Below are 22,865 nucleotides of genomic sequence, written 5' to 3'. Positions count from 1 at the left end.
AAAACATACTTAAAAATCAAAAACAACACTTGATTTACACTTAGTGGAGGTCATCTGGAATATAAATGTAGTATTAAACTAAAAACGTGAGGATATCTGTGCAAAAAGTATTTTCAATAGAAAAAGGACAAAAAAAAGACAAGTACATTAGTACACAAATTTGCAAAAATAGAGCTCTCGAACTTGATGATAGACAGATATAATGTGAAGTAAAGAAATAATGTTTTACGGGCTAAAAGTATAAATGACGGTAGAGCAAATGACCATAGGTATAATAAATGTGTATCACTTGTTGACAAAAATACACACATACTGAGATGTTGTTGCGTCTAATGCACGAGCCCTGCTGGGGGTATGGCATTAGACGCATCGGCATCACAGTGCAGTATTTTGCACAATTTCTCGGGCAAGAAGTGATACGCATTTTAAACCTATTTCATACACAAGAAAAAAGCCCAATGATTTTTGTGATTATTTATAAAGCTTTAAACGGATTCGCTTTCAACAAGTTTATTTTAGAGAAAGAACATTGGAAATTTATAACACTTAATTGTCGCTTTTAAAATACAAGTTCATACGAGGCAAGTGTTCTTCCGTTTTACAGGTGCATTAGGGATCTAAAATGAGCGTTTATTGCGTTTCGACGGTATTTTCTGTAGGACATGAGAGCACCTCAGACCTATCGAATTGCATTCTGAATACGAAGCATGTCTTTCTGATATCAAATATTTTTCATTTTTGAAAATCACAATATAATACAAATTTTATGACAAATTATAAAAATTTGATATTTTTCAAATTTTGATATAAACAGTCCTCGAAGTAAATTATATAAATCTAATGATATATTCTTAAAGTGTATGTAGCAGGGAGGAAAAGCCGACGGTCAATTGAAAATTTTGACCTTTCATATTGAAGATATGGATTTTTTTCCCAAAAAGACCTATTTTTTTGGGTGTTTTGGGAAAAAATCCATATCTTCAATACGAAAGGTCAAAATTTTCAATTGATCGTCGGCTTTTCATCCCACCTACATACACTTTAAGTATAAATCATCAGATTTATAAAGTTTACTTCAAGTACTGTTAATATCAAAAATATCAATTTTTAATGATTTGCCATAAAATGTGTATTAAATTGCGAATTTCAAAAAATCAAAATTATTCGATATCAGAATGACATTCTTCGTATTCAGAATGTAATTCGATATGTCTGATGTGCTCTAATGTCCCAAAATAAATACTGTCCAAACGTTCATACCCCACCCCTTAAGCCTTTCAAATGTCAGAAGGGCTCTAACTTGTATCAAAATTACGAGGTGAAGTTTTCTGTGAGTGGCGCAAATGATATGCGATAATTTTTCACTTGCTAGTTTCCTCCTGTAACATAGCATTTGAGACAAAGCAAAACACTCCTAAAATTTATTCGGCTTATTAAAAACAATAGCTCATATGACGTGCACACTACTGTTGCGAGTTGCGCAATGTGTGACTGTCGCGCATAATACCGCAAAGCACAAACTAGCCTAAGTCTTGCGTTGAGTGATGCGTGACTGGCGCCCGCTTATGTGAATTTACGCGAGCGTAAATTGGGACTTAATTAACGAACGCTGTAATAAAAACGGAATAATTTTCAGCAATATTACAAGCAGAAGAAACTTACATTTGGATTATTTTACACGACAAACAATTTGAGACCAGTTTCGAGCATTGTTCAGCTTTTGGCCTGTGGAGACGAGAACTTACGTCTATTGCACACTCTTATTATCTTTACCCCCTTCCGTGTTGCAGTTATTGAGAACACATACCATCACAGGGGCTGATATGACATGGTGAAAAATGAATGTAGTTTATCTCAGTATCGTAGACATAGCAATGCGGCGGAATAGTGTGGTTACTGATGAGCCGGCAGTAGTTTCTGTCCTTTTCCGGATCAACTATAATAATGAAAAATAAACAAATAAATAAAATAAATAAATAAAATAAATAAATAAATAAATAAATAAATAAATAAATAAATAAATAAATAAATAAACAAATAAATAAATAAATAAATAAATAAATAAATACAGCAATCAATCAATAAATAAAATCAATAAATTGTCCAAAACAGAATAAATAGATGCTTGTTTTGGAAGAATGTAAGATGTCTAATAACGACTCTCTCAAACATCTGAAATGTGTATTGCTTATATTGACAAGTTAGTACAATCTGTGAAGATTATACCGACAATTTATACATAATTGTGTTGTATGCAATCCTCCTGTCATTTTGAATGTTAAATGTTACATATCGAAGGACTCGATAAGTACTATAGTTGCGTTATGTCATTGTCAGCGTAAAATAAGCTCAAATTTATGATTTAAAGACAAGATTTGAGACATTTTTATATCATCTAACAAAAAAAACAAAAACAAAAAAAACATGGCGTAAATCATATGGCGTTCTTAACAGATTTCGGCTAGGAAACATGGGCGGCAGCGATCTCACCTTGTCATTGTTCTATAACCTTGTCTTTAGAATGGTAAAATATTCTGAATTGCTTATCATCTTCATATAATTCAAGACAATGTTTATATATTCATCCACGTCTATTGTCATATAACATATGAAATAAGAGGAATTTGTTTTACATAAAAACCGCTGCTGAATTTTTAAGCTCTCGCATAAAACCAATTTACATTGTAATTTTACGTTTTGAAAATAACCAATTTATTCCAAATGGGGGATTTGTGGCCCAGTCTTATGCATCAGGCTGGATTTACTACTTGTTATAAATCTAAATAACAAAATCCGATGTGTCGTTCATCCTTGCCTTATTTCAAGGTTGATTTGCCAGAGATAATTTTATGCGAAGTCTCCCACTAAATCGAATAATTGAATTCACAGTAGTAATACCAGATTTGAATTTCCGTGCGTGAAGTTGCTGCTGATGTTGGAGGTGTCGGTGCTTGCGGTGGTATTGGTTTTGTTGTGGGTGGTGGTGGTGGAGGTGATGGCAGTAAATTGTGTGGTAGTAGTATAATTTTTATGAGAAGTCTCCCACTAAATCGAATAATTTAATTCACAGTAGTAATACCAGTTTTGAATTTCCGTGCGTGAAGTTGCTGCTAATGTTGGAGGTGTCGGTGGTATTGGTTTTGTTGTTGATGGTGGTGGTGGAGGTGATGGCAGTAAAATGGGTGGTAGTAGTACAGGGTGTAACAATAAAATTTGTACAATTTTAAAAATACAATGACACAAGTATACCGCTTATTTTTCTGGTTTGATATTTATATATCTATCAAGATAATTTCTGTAGCCACCTAATAAGCTTTGTTCCCATAAAATCGATGGTATACAAGTGAAGATATGACCAATTATGTAACCTAGTCTTAAAACCGCTTGGGCCACTTTCGTCTAAGTGTTACAAAATTGACTGCATAGAGTTGAACCATGGACCAGTTGGACGGTGCTCTTAGGTAGTTTTAAATAATGGGGTAATCGAAGTGGTAGAAATGATTACATAATCCTTGAGTTTTTGAAAATCACAACTAAGCACTGACATTACAACCTCATTTACTAGAAATCGTGGCTGCAGCTCAACAACTTCAACCCCCATTCACGTTGGAAGAGCGTATTTTTATGGTTGTGACAATCGGTAGCACATGGAGTCAAGCAGAAACCATAAGATTGTTTATAGCTCATTTTCCAAACTCACATCTTCCATCAAGGCATACAATTACATATAACTGTGAGAAGTATGTAGAATCTGTTAACAGAAAATGCTGGCAATAATGGTCGCCCCAGAACAGCTAGAAGCCCAGCTGAAATTAATTTCAAAATTGTATTGTTTTGTACTTATGAATGCAAAAACTGTTCTCATTTTATCAATGATATCTCAGAGATAATGGGAAATTAATGTACTTTATTTTAATTTGAAAGAAATTTCATGACTTCATTTATAGATTTTAAAGAAATATCATATTATTATTAAGTTCATGTTAATTACATGAAGAAACACCGCTTATAATTCTTTTTTGTCAGTTCTTTAATGCACGATATCTACGAGGTTCTAACTTGATATGCGCAAAGGTGGCAAAAGTGGCCCAACACGTTTTCTGGACGATTTAATTAATCGGACATAACTTTTGAACCCAAGCTAAGGAAAGAAACCAACTAAACGTCTTCTTTTAGCCAAGATATTACTGATTAAAGTGCAAATAACATTTGTGCCAAAACTCTTTTAGTTTTTTCCCGAGAAGTCAAAATGCAATTGTACATTATTTTATTGTTACACCCTGTATAGGTTGGTGATAGTTGTGGTGGTGTGGTGGTGGTGGGGGTAGTGATGGTGTTCGTGGTTGTGAAGGTGGTGTTGGAGGTGGTAATGTCTACTTCATGGTTGTTGTTCAGTAGATGAGGCTCGCAAGTAATATCATGTACAAGCAATATTATATTACCTGAATATATTGGCTTCCCTTCTTGTTCAGCGTTTCTCCACGACATGCACTCGTGACATGTTCCTTCATAACAAGCCTCTGCGACGGTGCCTTGGTACATCTGTGTCTTTGTAATGTAACAATCCCGTTGTCCTGTAAAAAAGATAAAAAATAATCAACACAAGGATTATAGTATTTTCTTTTTTAATTCTATATTGAAATGTACTCTGTATTTTCCGGTGCTTGCGATGGTGGAAATACGGAAATTCGTTTGAATGCAGAGGCGAAGAAGCTTTAGGTCCAGATGCCTTTACAATCGTCGCCAAATGGTTGAATTGGTTCCTGCAAGGTGTTAGCAAAATAGTGGTGAGAGAAATAATGGATGTGTCTTGCGGAGGATTTTACCAGCCTTAGGTTCTTCAAGGTCAAATGGGCTCCATAGGGCACCGGATAACCTTGAATCGCACCAAAACAATACATTTTGTGTTTTGTATGTTATTATGACCTTAATGGAGTAACCACGCGACTTCATTACTGCAATTGAAATTCTTCAACTCTCGCAAGATGTCGGCCATCTTTGACCGTTATTTACTGGGAGACAATAATCCGTGATCGGTTAGAAAAATCCGTGATGAATCTGTAATCTAACACAAATGTTCACGGATTTTTCAACTAGTCGCAGATTTTCCACGGAAAATTGTCTTCTTACTTCTTGTCCAAACAACACTTCTATACAACCGTAGTCAGTAACCATTTTCCTGATACCTTGCACAAATCAATTAAACCATTTAGCGACTATGATTCTAAAGGCATCAGGGTATTTTGGGGACTAAAGTTTCTTCGTCTCCGTGTTCAAACGGATTTTCATTTAAGGACTTGAGTTGCACACATTGCAATCTAGCACATAATGATGAAGCGACAGAATATGGACGAATGTGCAATTTACAGTTTGCCATCTTTTCTGCGATGTTGAAATACATATTGTACGGGGTATGTACCATCTGTATATATAGCGTGTGTATATAAAATCTAATGAAAAACTATCAGTGCAATATTTTACCAAAAAAAATTGTAGCTGACTGAAAATATTTACAATTTGAAATTTTTGTTTGAGATATTGTTCTTATGACATATGAAATGAAATAATAATGTTCTTTGAATACGTAAGAATATTCTAAGTGCTTCTAACTTGTGATAAATGGCTTAGACCTACTGATGTGTCACATGTCACATCGAATATGAAAAGGTCAACTGATTCTACGGCCAAATACCTTTCATAAATTGCATTTATCGGATGTGACAATATCGTGTTTATTCCGGAGATGTTATCTTTACCGAACAATAATATTATTCTTTGAACAAAACGTTTGGCACATTGTAGTGATTTTTTCTTGATGTCATGTTTCATTAATAGGTCCCTGTTGGAGGCTAATGACCTAACGATTGTCGTGAATTTAACAGCGTATTAGTACTTAAAGCGGAGAAAATCGTAACTGCTAATATCTTGCCCACAAAGAATTGATTTTACTATAGGAACCTATGATGACCTCATCAATCCCCATTGATGGCCAGCCTTACCGACGCGTAAGGTGTTAAAATGGATATCTCTAAAATGAAAACAAATGACGGATATACACTTAGCTTTTCATCTGAGTGTACGGTACAGCTTCGCTAAAACCTTCGATACTAACAAGCGAACAGTATAATAGTTTGCTGATATGTATCAGAGCCTTCAGCAAAGCAGCAGGATTATAAAGACTGGTCGATGAAACAACCGTAATCAATAAGCCTTAGTGTTCAGTAATTACATAACGATATACTCAAATGTGTGGAGTCATTGTCTGCGGTCAATAAAATGTCAATTAGGTGTCAATGGGTTGTCAATTCAAGCATGGTCGTAAAATAGATTCAGACGATTTTTAGTCAACGGTAGTATCGGAGCGGCGTGTAAATTCACCAAAGCCTGTCAGTTTTCTACATGCTTTTATGGATTTTGGTAAAGCCGACGCTAGAATGCGTCACCGAAGGCAGCGAAGCTTGACTAGGCTCAGTGAACCACTTTGGCTGTCCTCCCTTAGAAACAAGCTCAATATACACAATGTAAAATTTACAATTTCGTTTAATTTTGATTCTAAATGTGGATGGAAAGAGATAGTGGTGTAAGTTTAGATACACCGTATGTTTTAGCCATTATTGTAAAATATATTAAATCCTTTTATGGTTTTAACTTACATCCGAAAACCAACACGCGTGATTAGTATGTCATCGATATCTTTTTGTTACCAAAAGTCAAGGATCCTTGGTAAAACGAGTAAAACGACATGCTCAATAGGTATATCACATTATTGTCATGGCACTGAACTTCATCATAACATCATTTTGAGGTTCAAGATGACATAAGCCGATAACTGGAGTAGTTAAAGTTATAATGTAACAAATCCATACAAAAATTGATGTGTATTTTGTATCACAAAATGTTTGTTTCCATGTCAGAATTGTTCATGTTTAATTTTAGCCCGAACAAACTAGACAAAACAAAGGACAATCTTTGCTTTTTAAACAGTTATATCAATTATTGCTAGAATATATTCAAAACTTATTTCAAATTTCTTAGTCAGACGTCAGTCAAAAGAGGATAAGAAGAGCATTTTATGATGTTAATAATTTATGGAACTTTACCACAAGTATCAAGCTTATGTTTGTCCATGTCTCCTGGGATAAAGCTATACAATATTTGACGATGCGAATAAACTGTCATTAACATGTTACAGCAACTCCTGCGTGCTACTACTCCAGAGGGATAACATAGCTCATTTGATTATCCTCAGAGACGATGATTATGTTCTTAATATAAAAGAATAGAAGAACAATATCCTGTTAATTTGATATAAAAATGATATTGAATCGATTTTATTGACGAAGATATTTACTTGGAATTCGATATCTGTTTAAATGAATTTTCGATGGACTAGGACCAGCGCTGAAAACAATCTAATGTCGGTTGTCAGTAGCAGTCACTTACCATATGTAGCTGAAAAAGGCATTAGGGTTTCCACGCTTGCATTATTGCATTATTTAAACAACATTTAGAAACCAATGTTACAAATACACTGCTGCTAAAAATAAATTCCTCACGGAATTTGATGTCTACAGGACTTGACGTCAACGATTTTAACATTTTTCTGCAGATGTGCCATAATTTGATGTTTTTCTGTTTTGTTTAGATTCATTCAATGATAGATTTCTAGTTTGTCAATTTCTATTATTTCATCAATTATTTTGTTTCTCTTTACCCGACTGAGTCGACCTTTAAGTTCCTCTACAGTTCCCCTAAAATATGAAGAGACAAGATAGTACTAAGCCGTGTCTATATCGCCTATAGTAACACTCTTAGCAGATAATGTAAATTCGATTGTACGTTTTATAGTTTCTGCTTCCCTGCAGAATGATACGTTGTACCGTTACTTTCCAGCATTCTAGTGTAATAATTATTGAGTAATAACCCGTAATAACCACTTGCCATCAAGGTCAATAACTTGTTGCTCACCAAGGCGATAATGACTACATAGATAATTCGTCGGCTGTATTCCATAGTGGCGTATAGTGCTTTTTGGTCATTTTTTGAAAATTGGCACATATGTTTTTAATGATGTTCTCTTTCATTTTTCTAAGTCTCATCAGTCATAATTAGCTATTTTAAATTAATTAGTAATTAATTAATTAAATGTGGCGTATAGTTACAAAGTGACATTTTTGTATTCCATAGTGGCGTATCGACTTTTCGCTTTATTGATTCGGCGTTCTCCGAGATCGACACACCGGCCCAACAGAACGCTCTTCCGAGTCATAGTGGCGTACACGTATCGGACCTATACGCCACTATGGAATACGAACGACGAAAAGTAACGCCATAGGGATTACACGGCGACCGAGGTGGCGTACAGTTAACGTTAGGTTAGGGTATTGCGTTTTGTTTGTTTTCCATAGTGACGTATAGTTTTATTTTCAGTTTGCCAGCAATAGTATGTATTTATTTCTTTTGAAAGATATATAACAATAAAATCTATTTAGTTTACTACAGAAATTTCACATCATTTACAAAATATAATGAATGTCTGATTTACACAACTCGATTTTAAATTGGCATTTCATCAAACCCGATTTTCTCGAAAAGTTGTTTATTCGCGGCGCCCCACTATACGCCACTATGGAATACAGACGACGAATTGGGATGTTTTGAAAATAGGTAAAGACGGGTTAAGTCGTGTCGTAACAAATGCTCACATGTCGAAATGCCCATCTCTTTTTTATTGACGCTTGGGCCAGACTCCCCTGAATTAACTTATGGTAGGTGGAGTCGCAACATCCCCCGTACAACGAGTCGAGTCTGTTCTACCTTCCCAGCAGTATATTATGCCGGTACCAATTTGCACACCTGGGTGGAGAAAGGCAATGGAAGTTAGGAGCCTCTAATAAAGGATACAAAACTGTAGAGCCAACGCCAGGGAACCAACAGCCTTCCAATTATGAGACAGGTCTCGCACCGCTAGATCACCATGCCCCCAAATGCTCTAGAGGTTTGAATAATAATAGTGAACGTATCACGATGGCTCATACTGTTAGTACACACTGCTGGGGTAGTACAACACTATAGGAACATGGCCTCTACTTTTATCATACTACGAAGAACCTAAGAGGTTTATGGCTTTTATCTATGAGGAACCCTAGGCTGTGTACTAACACCACGGTTAGGAAAAACATGCTATACGTGAGTTACATGTAATTTAGCGAATGCGTTAACAAAATATTATACATTAATGATTAGAAACTAAACAAATAACCTTGACTTGGTACTTGGCGTCAAGTAAACAATGTTAACGTTGATATAGCGCACCTATAAAAGTCACGCGTCTATTTTTATGAAATTGAATATTTGATTTCTACATTTCTTTCTAGTATGGCATGCCAGTTCTTACATAATTTACTTGTATCCATTAATGTGTGCAAAGCAACACTAAAATTTGGTTAAAGGACATATATATATATTGTTCGGACAACATCATATCATTGGCAAGCTAATATTATGAGGACAATGAAAATTACTCCTTTTTTTTAATAGAAAATAGGTCGTTTAAAATTGATATTCCGCAAAAACCAACTGTAAGCAGTGAGTTCCTTCGAACGAGACAGATTTGACCTAGAAAATAGTGTGATGATGTCATGAAATGAAGTGTGCCCACTTTGAGAGAATGGACTGTCAACACTCTCAATGCACAGAACGTATGCTGTTTTTGTTATCAGAAAAAAACTCTGAATCAAGTATTACAAGTTTAATGGTCTTTACACATATGGATAAAATCAGGCCGCTGCTTTATTATATCTTAGTAAATTGTGATATTACAATTCATATCAACTTAATTAGAAACATTTGGACTAAAAAATAAAAAATGTTACCGTCCGAGCTTAGAACTTGAGCGTGTTGTACAGACTTGACATTTAATATGGAATATTTTTTTGCAAAATTCCAAGACTGGTCTGGACCGAGTCTGTGTAAACCGCACGGGCTAAATATTAATTGGGGTGTGTCGGGAGATGGTGTTAAATAGTTGTTGAATAGAAAACGTGCTTTCCATAAGTTTACATTATGGTGCTTTTAATGTAGCGAATTTGCCTAAAATGGCGGATTTAGGGAGGCTGAATTTGAGCTTTGTGGGGGACACAATTTCGGACTTTATGCAATATCGTGCTGCTATTATCAAATTTATAGGGGTTTGAGGTGATATTTCTTACACTTTGTCAGCAATTGGCATTCATCACAGCTGAAATACGCTTGTAATGTACCAATTTTTTGAACACGGGAGGAGCTTAAAAATAGGGTTCTTAAGAGTGGTACATACTCAGAAAGTTTGAATGGGCCCCTGGGGTCAAATGTTATAAACTTGCGGTACAACAACAACTACAAGGATTCCTGGTTGTCCAATAAACTCACGCTGTTCCTTTGTGTATATTAAGTTTATAACATTTGGCCCAGGGGACCATTCAAACTCCCTGAGTGCGAACCACTTTTAAGAGCCATATTTTTTAAAGCTCCTCCCACTTTCAATACTAGTAGATTTCAAGTGCATTTCAGTTCTGACGAACACTTATTGGTATTTATGTTCAGTAAAATCGCCTCAAACCTCAATAAATTTAATAATATCAGAATAATCTTGCTCAAATTCAGAAATTTTACCCCACAAAAATCAAATCCAGTCTCCCTAAATCCGCCATTTTAGGCTAATTCACTACATTATGAGCGCCATAATGTAAACTAATGGAAAGCACATTAAATTTGTCAAACAATATTTTCAACCATCTCCCGATACACCCCAATTAATATTTAGCCCGTGCGGTTTATGCAGATCCCTTCCAGACCAGTCTTAGAAGTTTGCGAAAAAATATTCCATATTAAATGTCAAGTCTGTATATCCATATTGTATTTATTATGCAAATAAACAATTTCAATGGCCTATTGTTGAACATTCCCGATTTCTCGTGGTACAAGGTCACGCATTATACACATGACTGACTATCAAAAGAGCTCATATCGAGGGCTCATGTGTATAACTGCTTGTGAACATTTACTCTTCATTTACTGTGACGTCATCAGTATCCTGCATTGGAAATCAGTTTCGCTTCGAACGGGGGAAGGACCGTACGAGGCAGTATTTTGCCGACACAATCTCTCTTTTGTCAGGAGGAATACGAATAAAAAATTGGAAAGAGTGTCAACTTGTAATATAATAATTATTCTCTTCGAATGGAGTTAAACTTGCTTTTGCAATGGATATGCCCTTTAAATATTATATGGCTGAACCACTACGTGTATTCAATTAAAGCACAATAGTTGAACATTATATAAACATCTCAATTGGTATTAAAGGTACGTGGTGATAATTCAGAAATTTATTGAAGGTTGACCAATTTTTACGGATTTAAGAGTGTAATTTATTTTCTGCTCCTGGATATCCTCACAATATGGAAGTCTATCCTGCTCCTGGATAACCTCACAATCAGCAATAAGGTAGTCTTTCCTGCTCCTGGATAACCTCACAATAAGCAATAAGGTAGTCTTTCCTGCTCCTGGATAACCTCACAATAAGCAACAAGGTAGTCTTTCCTTCTCCTGGATAACCTCACAAAAAGCAATAAGGTAGTTTTTCCTGCTCCTGGATAACCTCACAATAAGCAGTAAGGTAGTCTTTCCTGCTCCTGGATAACCTCACAATAAGCAATAAGGTAGTCTTTCCTTCTCCTGGATAACCTCACAATAAGCAATAAGGTAGTCTTTCCTGCTCCTGGATAACATCACAATAAGCAATGAGGTATAGTCTTACCTTCTCCTGGTTAACCTCACAATAAGCAATAAGGTAGTCTTTCCTGCTCCTGGATAACCTCACAATAAGCAATAAGGTAGTCTTTCCTGCTCCTGGATAACCTCACAATAAGCAACAAGGTAGTCTTTCCTTCTCCTGGATAACCTCACAAAAAGCAATAAGGTAGTTTTTCCTGCTCCTGGATAACCTCACAATAAGCAATAAGGTAGCCTTTCCTGCCCCTGGATAACCTCACAATAAGCTCCTTCATTCACATCATAATTAGCAATAAGGTTGTCTCGCTTGCTCCTATATAACCTCACAATATACAATAATGTAGACTCCTGCACCTGGATATCTTCACAATCAGCAATAAGGTGATATTTCGTGTTCCTTGAATATCATAAGAAGCGATATGGTAAACTTTCCAGCTCCTGGATACCCTCACAATATCCAATAATGTAGATTGTCCTGTGTCTGGATACCTGTTTGGCCGATAACATTCAAATGTCGCGTTTTGAAATATTGATGGAAAATAGTCGAACACAATGCTATGTTGACGAAATATTTTGCCAAAATGTTTGCGAAAAAAAATTACAATAAAGTTTAAACAGTAATTTTTAAATGTTATTGTAGTGTTTTCTTTTCATATGAAAAAATTACGAATGTTTTAAGACGTCTATGTAGTTAATACTCCGACCCGTGAGATCAGCAACCTCAGCATGATTATTGGGTAGGAAAAAAATCGAAGAACACGTGTGTTAGTTAGTTTGTTTTCTTTCTTTTTTCCTGGGACACTCATTCAGTTGAAAACACAATTAATCATCTATACGTCCTTGAGGCTCAAGGAAAGACATCGATTTGTTTGTTTTTGATGTTAGTAGCCTCATCTTCACATTATCTACACACTATAAACATAATAAAAATAGAGAATTCGATACAGCGGAGACTCATTATTTTTGTTATAAGCCTCACAAAGTATTGGGCTCCAATTTGGCTGTTCTGTTGTATCATGCAAACAAACACGTATACTCGATAGATACTATGTCACCACACATATAAGGCGAGAGATTAAGGGGAAGAGCCATTTAATCAAGGTGTAAACTGATGCAATTCCAACATCCTCTACATTATCTCAAACGCGCCTTAGAAAATTAGCTCGTTTGTCGATAGAAGTAAAAGAGCCCAGTGGCACGTATATTGCCTTGATTATTAGTACAAATGAAGCTTACTTCTACATAGTCAATAACACGATTTGAAGTCGGCACTAGGATCCTGGTGTTTTTAAACAAATACGATACGATAAAAAATTACCATCGGTACCTCTTCGGGCACCGATAGTGCTATAGGACCAAAAAAGATATTGTGCCTAGCAATTGAACAGCCGAGGGCGCAGTTGAAAAATTCAAATATCAGATAACCAGTTTGTATAAGTTATTTTGGACACAAACGCGCCAGGAAAGTATAAATATAACACACTCTATTATGCACAATATTAGTTTTATGATCTAGCTGTTTTTGCATATTTTTGCCATTACAAGCTAATAGCCTTCCAAATTTTAGGTAAAAGAAACTACACATATATCAGTGCGTTTAAGTCCATATAAAAAATCTGTTTTCCGTTTTTAAACCAGAACACCTCAAAAATTGAATCGTTCTTCAAAACAAGAAACATTTTGTAGAAGAATGGATAACTGCTCTTTTTTAACGTAAATATTTCTAACAGTGTAACATTTCATAACTAGAGGATAAAAATTTTCATTCAGAATAAGGTGCCATGATTCTTCCAGCGATGTTAAGGACATTCAGGCAGTTTAAAGCTTTCTAACACCTTTTGAACCTTTTTATTACAGTTCAGATTGCTGTACCAGGCGCCTGTCTGCTCAGCAGATTCGTAATGTGCGATTGCAAAGTTGACCAATAAAGTTGCTTATACGATTACTCTTATTGGTAAGATTTGTGTATCATTGACTTAAAAGGTCACTTGTCCATCCAATACATGGAAGAAAAAAAAGGAAGGTTTTATTTCAAACTCTAATGGTGACCCGCAGGTCAAATTGCTAGAATTGTACATTAAACACACCTAAACAGACACAGTGTAATTTGCAAGCAGCAGCTTAATCAGCGCCAATATTGCAACATTGAAACAAACAACTATTATACAAACATCCAATCCAACCCAACCACATCCCCCAGTAGGCAATGAGGATAGAGTGCCTTGCCCAATGACACAACACGTGGGTACGAGCGGGGCTCGAACTCACAACCTCCGGATTATGAGTCGGGCGCCTTATCCACTCGGCCACACGTGCTCCCACTGGATTGGGTAAATGATGTCAATAATGAAAACTGTTCCTATATAATATTGGATTATATGTGTAAATCTAGAAAATGGCCAATGTCTACAATACATTCCTCTATATCTCAGTTACGTATGGCATATATTTTATTTTGCTTCTTTACAATGACGTTGAACGGTAATTTGTGTGTCCCCATCGAATTGACAATATTGCTTAATTGGATGAGTTATATATAACTGTTACCTAACAGTGAAAATGCACATTATGAGTTCTTCCCGCCCAATAATGAAATGCTACTGCTTGAATACCAAACAGTTGAGTCTAAGAAAATGTCTAACTCAATCTACCCCATCTGATATGCAAAACCACTCACCAGACTCACAAAGTGAAAGTAAAAGCCTGCCACACGTACAGCTATTAGCATTATGCAATTCCCCACTTTGCAAGCATGGCTGTAGATTTTTTTAAATTGTTTTTGATATATGAGGCATTGTCGAACAAGAAATTCGAATAAATATTTCACCAAATTAGAGTAGGAAATATTTATAGGTAATCAATTCGTTGATCGATAAAACGATTGGTAAAATTGTTTTTATTGGTTTCAGGTGACATAAACCACCAATCTCAGTACTTCCTAAGAAAGCTTATAAACTACATCAGCATACCCGAAAAGGAAATAACATGCCTACGTTTTTAGTTTCGGATACGCGTAGACATGCCAGCTAAAGATATAAACTGTGCTACAGGTTTTTGAACCCTTCATATTGAATTAATATAAATGTCGATAATGAAATAAGTCATACGTGCTATTTAAAATGTTAAAACAAATACAAACTTTTATATTTTTGATCCAATCAAATTAGTTAGCTTCGACTTATATATTACTCGACAGCCGATTATCATGCATAACTTGTTCCCTTTCTCTTACCATTAAAGTTTACAATTACAAATTCCATGCACGGACCTTTCTAATAGATTCTGATGACTGTTTATTTTCAGAAATTTGTAAATTGATTAAATAAAATCCACGTTTTGCTTTAAAGACACACCATGTACCCCCACATTGGGTGCACTCAACATACTCGTACTATTGGATATATTAGCGATATTACAGTCATGGACAAAAGTTTGGAATATTTTTATTTTTTTGCATAACCCTGTTTATTAGTGCAGATTTCTTACCAATAATGACCCGTCAGCCATTCAATGGATCACGGGTGTCTGACAAGGTCTTAGGTACCATTCCATATCACACAATACCTAATGTAGGACAATGACTTCTTATGCCTGACCAATGAACCATCGGGCCTCCTTTTTGCAGTTATTTTAGCGATATAATTTAAGGTTACATTGGCTTTTGCATTACAGTGTGAAGAAACCAGCTTTATTTTGTTGCATCTGTCTGTTGTATACGATATTTCTGATCATGGGGTACGCCCGGTTCCTCCTCTATAGCCAAGATGACCGATTCAAGGTCCGAAGACAGGTTGGTCAAGCGCTGCTTGAGGATTGTATCCTTCTTAGAGTCCATGGAGATGTTGGCAGAATCACAGTAGCTCGAAATCCCACCTCTACATGCTAGAAGGACACGTGAACCAGGACCAATACCTGTATGTTATTGATATACATGTAGTTATGATTCCGTTTGCAAGAAGAGACTTCGGGAACAATTTCGTGATCCAAGATGACAACACCACGGCACACAGAGCCCTACGCGTGAGGGAATTCCTTGAACATGAGATGTAGAACACCTGGACTGGTCGGCTTTGAGCCCGGATATGAACCCTATAGAGAACTTATAGGCAGAAGTATCCAGCAGGATAGGTAACATGGACAACCAACCAATCACCCTGCAGGAACTTAGACACGCCCTCATTGCTTGCTGGCAAGATATTCCACAAGGGACCTTAGCAAACCTGGTCGAGGGAATGTCTCGTTGCGTAAATGACCTTGAACTGGCAAGGGGTGGACACACCAAATATTGAGATGTGTTTTCTTAAGCAAGAGACTTATCTGAACATGTCACAGTGAGAGTTTAAGTTTTTGTTTAAACAATAAAGTTTGCTAGTGTCTTTATTCTCGTTTTGTGATACAAAGAGGCCGCCAAAAAGTATTTCGATTGTGTGATCCTTCCATTGCAATGCGCTTCTTCAGGTTATTCTTTGTTTAATTGACAAACTGTGTGATATAAACATCAAAGGACATTCATATCTTTCAATTAAATTCAACTGAGCACTACTCCAGAACAATAAATCTGTTCCTAATATGATTGAAAACTGCATTTGATACAAATATTCCAAACTTTTGTCCATGACTGTAACTAATATGTTATGATCACTTCATAAACAAGTTTTTATTACTTCATTGATATTTATCAGAATTACCACACTCGTTTTGATCATACTTATTCTGTTCAAAGGTCAATTATTTTCTGTAAGCTAAGTATAATATTAGTGTAACTCATACAGATCATACACCAAGCCTATACCCACAAGGATTTCTTATTCCTCTCACAACTAGAGATTGAAACCCATTACTAGAAGAGATCACCAACATTACCAGTACTAAGTCATTCAAAGCAGCAGCTACAGAGCACTGCTTCAAGTAACTTCGTCAGTGACGACTGCTTAACCATCAATCATATCCACTTAGCTCCAACTTTTGGGGCGTGTGACAGTATTCAACAATACAAGACGAGACAAGACCAGAATAGGCTTATTTCAAGAATTGACAATTCAAATATTTCACTATTATTAGTCTTGTTTTGCTTTTTTTACCTTTTCTTCTCCTAATTGTTTTTCTTTGTTGTTTTTCTTATTATGTTGCTCTAGTCAATCTAGTATCTCCTATTGCATTCATACCCACGAGTGCAACCGTATTGACTCTTATAAGGTGACAGAAGAGTCGAAAACTAAAATCACGTCGATTGCAATTAATTCATGTATATTAGGTATTGAAAACATCAGGTGTGCATTAAGGCTTTCCATTTATGGGAACGTTAAGTGTTTATTTGTCTCATCTCTTTTTTCGTCCTTGCTTTCTTTCCTATCCCCACTCTTTTGAAGTCATTTCCTCTATTCTGTAACATTTAAGGTGTATGCACCGGATTTGCTTCTAAGTTCTATTGAGATCCGCCCCTGAAAATGGATTAGTATGATTCGAGGTTATCGTGGTTGTAGCACGATAGCTTGGCTTTGGGTTGCTTTTCATATTACTCTAGGGTGCTGAAAAACCATAACCACAGGTATTGGTTAAGACTCATGTGTCTTTTTAACCCACATGTCTTCATTTTCTTGACAGTTATCTAACCTAAACAAGTTACATGTAACCTTAAAATGTCAAAACAAAATTGAATGGTTACCAACTTCGCACGGTTATTCATCTTGTGTCCAAATATGTCACAAGTAATCATTGAAATGTTTCTGGTTTCCTCTGGTACTCATAATATTAAAACAGAATGATAAAGATTAAGAGTATTATGAAAATGCATGCCAAGAATTCAAAAAAATGTCACAATTTTCAAACAATAAACGGCTTTTCCTCCCAGCTACATTCACTTTAAGTACATATCATTGGATTTATAAAGTGTACTTCGAAATATCAATATCAATTTGTAATAATTAAGTAAGACCAATATGCAGTGTTTGGGTTTTACAAACTTTTTTCTCTTAATCTTTTCCGAGCATTAACTATAGATCATTTTTGACCTTAAATTACAAAGAAAAACGGACATTTTCCTTAAATCAACGCTGACCTAGACATGGTCAAAACTGCACTGAAAACGTCAATCATCTGTAACTGCATGTAATCTATCTACCACCAGTCAGCGGCCATAGCTTTGAAGTTAAGCGTGTTATCCGTTAGCTTAGCGTTACATGGTGCGTGTACATATAGTTTTACGTGCACGATCAACGTGGCGCATATGTACACGCAAGAAACAACGTTAAGCCAACGCAGTACACGCTGTACTTCAAAGCTAGTGCCGCTGACAGGAGGTAGATATAATAGACTATAGCTTTGGTCTCTGTTAGTTATCTGTTCATGCAGTCACATTGAAGACAAACATAAGTCACTAACGCGTTTTATAGATGGATGCCAAGGTTATGTCGGTGAGTGATAAAAACAATGTTATACAATTAACAGAAAAAGTTCAACAAATTACTGCATTTTAAGTTTGAAAAACACCTTGGTGATATTTTTACATAGCTGATTTCTGTTTAAATTAGTAGTAATCATAGTATTTGTTCTAAAAAAAGCCTTTTAATAAAATAGTCCATCGCAAATTCAAAGTAAATGTCACAATTAGCTTATAGTGAGTAAAAGTTAAGGACCTGATCTTGAACGAAAAACATCAATCGAAATAGAAATATCGTGTTAATTAATGTTTGATATGTGTAAATAGGTCGGTTGAAACGGAGTGCTGAAAGTAGCCAAGTTTATTAGATTTATCATACAGTCTACGTTATAGAATAGAAAGTGAAACTAGTACACAGGCCAACCTCCTTTATCCAGACCTTTGCCCTAAAGCATTTATAAAGACATTTATAAGTTGAATGTCAAATGCCATCTTTCATTGTTACTATCTGGAGTAATACTTTGTTTCGTATTCTTTTGACGAGAACACGATAACCGAACATTAATGGCGTTCGACAAGACCACAAGGTTGTGGATCCAAACCCCATTTCCTCGTCAGGGCCGATTACTTGGGTCCTTGGAAAAGACAGCTGCCCCACTCTACCCAGTTGTAAATTGGGGGAACTTTTTTGCTGGTAGGTACACTTTGTGATACACCCAAACATCGCGGATAGAGTTGAGTTCACGCTTGTTAGATTAGAATGGTGATTGATTTCATATTTAGCAAAAGATCCGAAGAAAGAGATATCAAAAATACTACTTTACATCGGTAATGGACAACAACTTATTGCAACATGTGGCCAACGTATGAACGTATTCTCAGTTTTCTCCTCTATTTGCGAGAACTATCTATCTCGCTATTCCACCAGAGACTTTAAGTAAGCAGAAAAAAGGTGTCATAGAACTGGCTACGTCAATTAATCTGAAGTTTGAAGTTTACCTTGTAACAATAGAGGATTAACATATTTGGTTAAATAAGATTGCAGTTACATTGCATACAGTCAAATTTTCGCTCTCTGTGGGATTATCTGGTAGCAAAATAGGCATTACACAAGACAAACAACGTTCTTACATACATCGGATAAGCAGTTCCTAAGAAGGTCACAGTGTGACATTAATATTAACCAAGACATGTTCTATACGAGGATGAACAATAGGTAAGCAAGCACACTAGTAAAACACGTAGGGTAAGAGGAACAGAGGATTAACAGATTTGAGGTGAAATATATTTAACTTTGTTACCTAATACCATGAATACTAATACTTCCCAGATAAACCGGGATGCTAGTGTACATCAACACATATCTTGGGTATGTTGTTTTGCAATATCTTGAGTAATGTTGCCCTTTACTCAGCTGAATGTTATAGAAAGTAAGTCTCCAAGGCTTTCAATTTATGTAGGGAAGCTTCAGATTCTGTCCACAAAAAACTATACGTATGTAACCGCATCGTGTATTGTAACCTTTGGCTGGAAGGTGGTAATATGACGGTTTATTTAGTTTCAGATTTGCTGGATTTCAAAGTTAGTTGCTACAAGTCGGTCACAAATAGGGTATATGCCACATTCCTTGTTTAAGTAGTGTCTGGATTCTGTATCTATGTGACCCGATTCCAATATTGATTGAACATGGGAATGTGTAACTCAAGTTTCATGCATTAAATACAAACTGTAAGGTCATTAAATGAATAAAACATATCAGTATGACTTGATGAAGCCATCACCAACTTCGTTTGACGTAAACTTAATTAGGAAAAGTCTAGTCTAGAAAGAAGTAAAGAAAGAAAGAAAGAAAGAAAGAAAGAATTAAAGAAAGAAAGAAAGAATTAAAGAAAGAAAGAAAGAATTTAAGAAAGAAAGAAAGAAAGAAAGAAAGAAAGAAAGAAAGAAAGAAGGAAGGAAGGAAGGAAGGAAGAAAGAAAGAAAGAAAGAAAGAAAGAAAGAAAGAAAGAAAGAAAGAAAGAAAGAAAGAAAGAAAGAAAGAAAGAAAGAAAGAAAGAAAGAAAGAAAAAAGAAAGAAAGAAAGAAAGAAAGAAAGAAAGAAAGAAAGAAAGAAAGAGAAAGAAAAAGGAAAGAAATAAAGAAATAAATAAAGAAAGAAAGAAATATTAGCTATTCTTAAATAGGTGAGAACGTTCTTGTAATCTTATTGGTACCCGTGTGATATGAGACGATAGATGCACGGCAGCGGCTAAAACAATACCCTTATTCTCTAACAATAACAACAATAATAATAATAATAATAATAATAATAATAATAATAATAATAATAATAATAATAATAATAATAATAATAATAATAATAATAATAATAATAATAATAATAATAATAATAATACTACTACTACTACTACTAATAATAATAATAACAATATTTGAAATGCAAATAGCTTAAGAAAAACTAGGACAGATTTTTAAGAATGAACTGTGACTATCACTATAGGGAGCAACAAGTACGATTTGTAATAATGACAGTCTACAAAACGAAAAATACAAAGAAAGACTAATCTCGTTAGCATTATGATAAGAATGTTTCTAAAAGCAACATACAACTATGCCGAAGGGACGACTAACGCAATACATGATGCAATCTGCGTAAAACGTCCCTACTATGAGGTGCCTGTCTCGGAATTTGACGATCGACTCGGTTGATTAATGAAAAAATACAACACTAGCAATTGATATACAACATTAGCAATTAATAAACTGGAATCAATTCTTGAAGAAGGCTGAACAAACAAACTTGGGTAAAAATATTTTGCTTCCGTGTTTGTAATCTTTCAGAGTAACAACTTAACGTAATACTTACCACGACTCATATTCGAAAATATATTTTCGTCAAATATACATTACGTTTTGTTACCTAGAGAGATTTGATCATGTCTCACTTCCTTTTCCAACCAAATCAACGGTAATAACTCTTGTAGTGAGGGATCAACATTTAACCACAAATTGCCTCAGGCAAAACCCACTTCCTGGGAACTAAATACCACAAAGGTCATTTTTATGTAACTCATTAACCCATTTGTGTTATATACTGCCTCTAACTATACGGTCCACAACTTATAAGTTTCCTCCCTAATACTTTTTAAAATAAGACAAACAATATTTTACGAAATGTAGAAATGTAAACAGATATTTATAGCCCTATTTGTTTTACACATGTGTCAAACGTCATTGCGTTCAGTCGCAATGGTTAATTGTGTAAGAAAAGAGGCCGTTTTAAAAGTTGCATCTGAGTCCATAGTGAGTCAGATTTTCTTTAACAAACACATGAATAGACCTGGCTTACTGTATTGTTTGAGAGCTGACTCCTATGACTCCTAAAACGATTTCTTTTTTTTACATAATGAACCATTGAGACTAAACGCAATGACATGTGACGCTATAATTTGGTCCATATGTGTACAACAAATACGGCTACCCATACCGTTTTACATATTGGCATTTTGTCAAATATTTTTTGATTTATTTTAAAAAGTATTTAGAGGGAAACTTATAAGTTGTGGACCCTATATAATGACATCCTTGTGATCTGGTCAGCTCATTGACAGGTACGAACCTTAGGAGGGAATTCAATTTTGATCAATTCTCTCAAGGTAATGAAACGTAATGAATGGCTTTTTGATCATGAAAAATGAAAAAAAAAAAAAAGAAAAAAGATAGCAAACAAATTAAGGACGTCATTTGTTCATCAAATTCCCATTTTCTTTTGGAAATATATTTGGTTGCAAGTTTTATCTCATTGATTCTTACCAACGACAAACCAAGTTATATAAGCTATATACCAGTCACATTGAAATTCATGATACACTTAAAATAATTAATATGTTATGTTTGTTGATAAGGCAACTAAGTGAGATTTACAAAGCAATCTCACAAGTCTCACGACTTGTAACAAACACTCTACTATTTGACTCTTGCATGATCCATTTCATGATACAACGACGGGGTGTTGCCTAGTTGCCTATAAGCAACAAGGTCTCCCTTTGTTGGATTTTTAAAACATGTCGCCTCGGGTCGTTCTCAATAGAGGTTGAACACTCGCGACGTTACATTGCTAAGGGGTTTTGACAATAGGAACTATAACCTTTGCACTCAAAGGAGTTATATCAATATTCAGGTGACTAATAATGTTTTGAATCGCGACCTGTAAATTTATTCTTGATTAAAACAAACAATGGTTTTTTTATGGATTATCTTAAGAGTAATACAATGATATAATGCTTACATTGTACTTCTATGAAGATTTACCGATGTCAAATAATTTTGATTTTTCTTTTAAATACAAATTTATTTGAAATACAGAAATCTTCGACGTGACACTTTGTGTCAAACATCAAAATAATTATTATTATCATTTTATAGTTGTCAATATATAGCAAGGTATGAAAAACATCTGAAGACTATATAAATAAATGCTACGGCGACAATTACGTCCACACCAACTACGTCAATGACTCTGCAAAGATAGTTGCCTACACCTCAACATGTATCTCATGACATTGTGCCAAGAACAAATCCACATTGAAGCTCAAAGTATCGCGGCTATTCTTTATTTAGCTAACGTATTATTGATTCATCATGTGTGCGAGTAGTTCAGCTCAAAAATATAGAATTTAGATGAAAAACATTGGACTGTGTGTATTTAACAAGA

At 35.2% G+C, this 22,865-nt stretch overlaps 1 protein-coding gene across 1 annotated transcript in view; it reads right to left on the bottom strand.

Moving 5' to 3' along the window:
- LOC140143989 (plasminogen-like) overlaps nucleotides 1-22,865 on the bottom strand; it is a 98,921-nt gene that overhangs the window by 4,580 nt on the left and 71,476 nt on the right. Inside the window, exons 2-3 of the mRNA XM_072165818.1 lie at nucleotides 4,443-4,574; nucleotides 1,808-1,936 (exon numbers count right to left, since the gene is read on the bottom strand). Of these exons, the coding sequence (XP_072021919.1) occupies nucleotides 1,808-1,936; nucleotides 4,443-4,574 (261 nt within the window). The remainder of the gene's footprint in view (nucleotides 1-1,807; nucleotides 1,937-4,442; nucleotides 4,575-22,865) is intronic.

The sequence above is a fragment of the Amphiura filiformis genome, unplaced genomic scaffold (assembly GCF_039555335.1).
Source record: "Amphiura filiformis unplaced genomic scaffold, Afil_fr2py scaffold_35, whole genome shotgun sequence".
Classification (NCBI taxonomy): Eukaryota; Metazoa; Echinodermata; class Ophiuroidea; order Amphilepidida; family Amphiuridae; genus Amphiura; species Amphiura filiformis.
The sequence above is the reverse complement of the archived record's forward strand: the minus strand, read 5'-3'. Positions and strand labels throughout refer to the sequence as shown.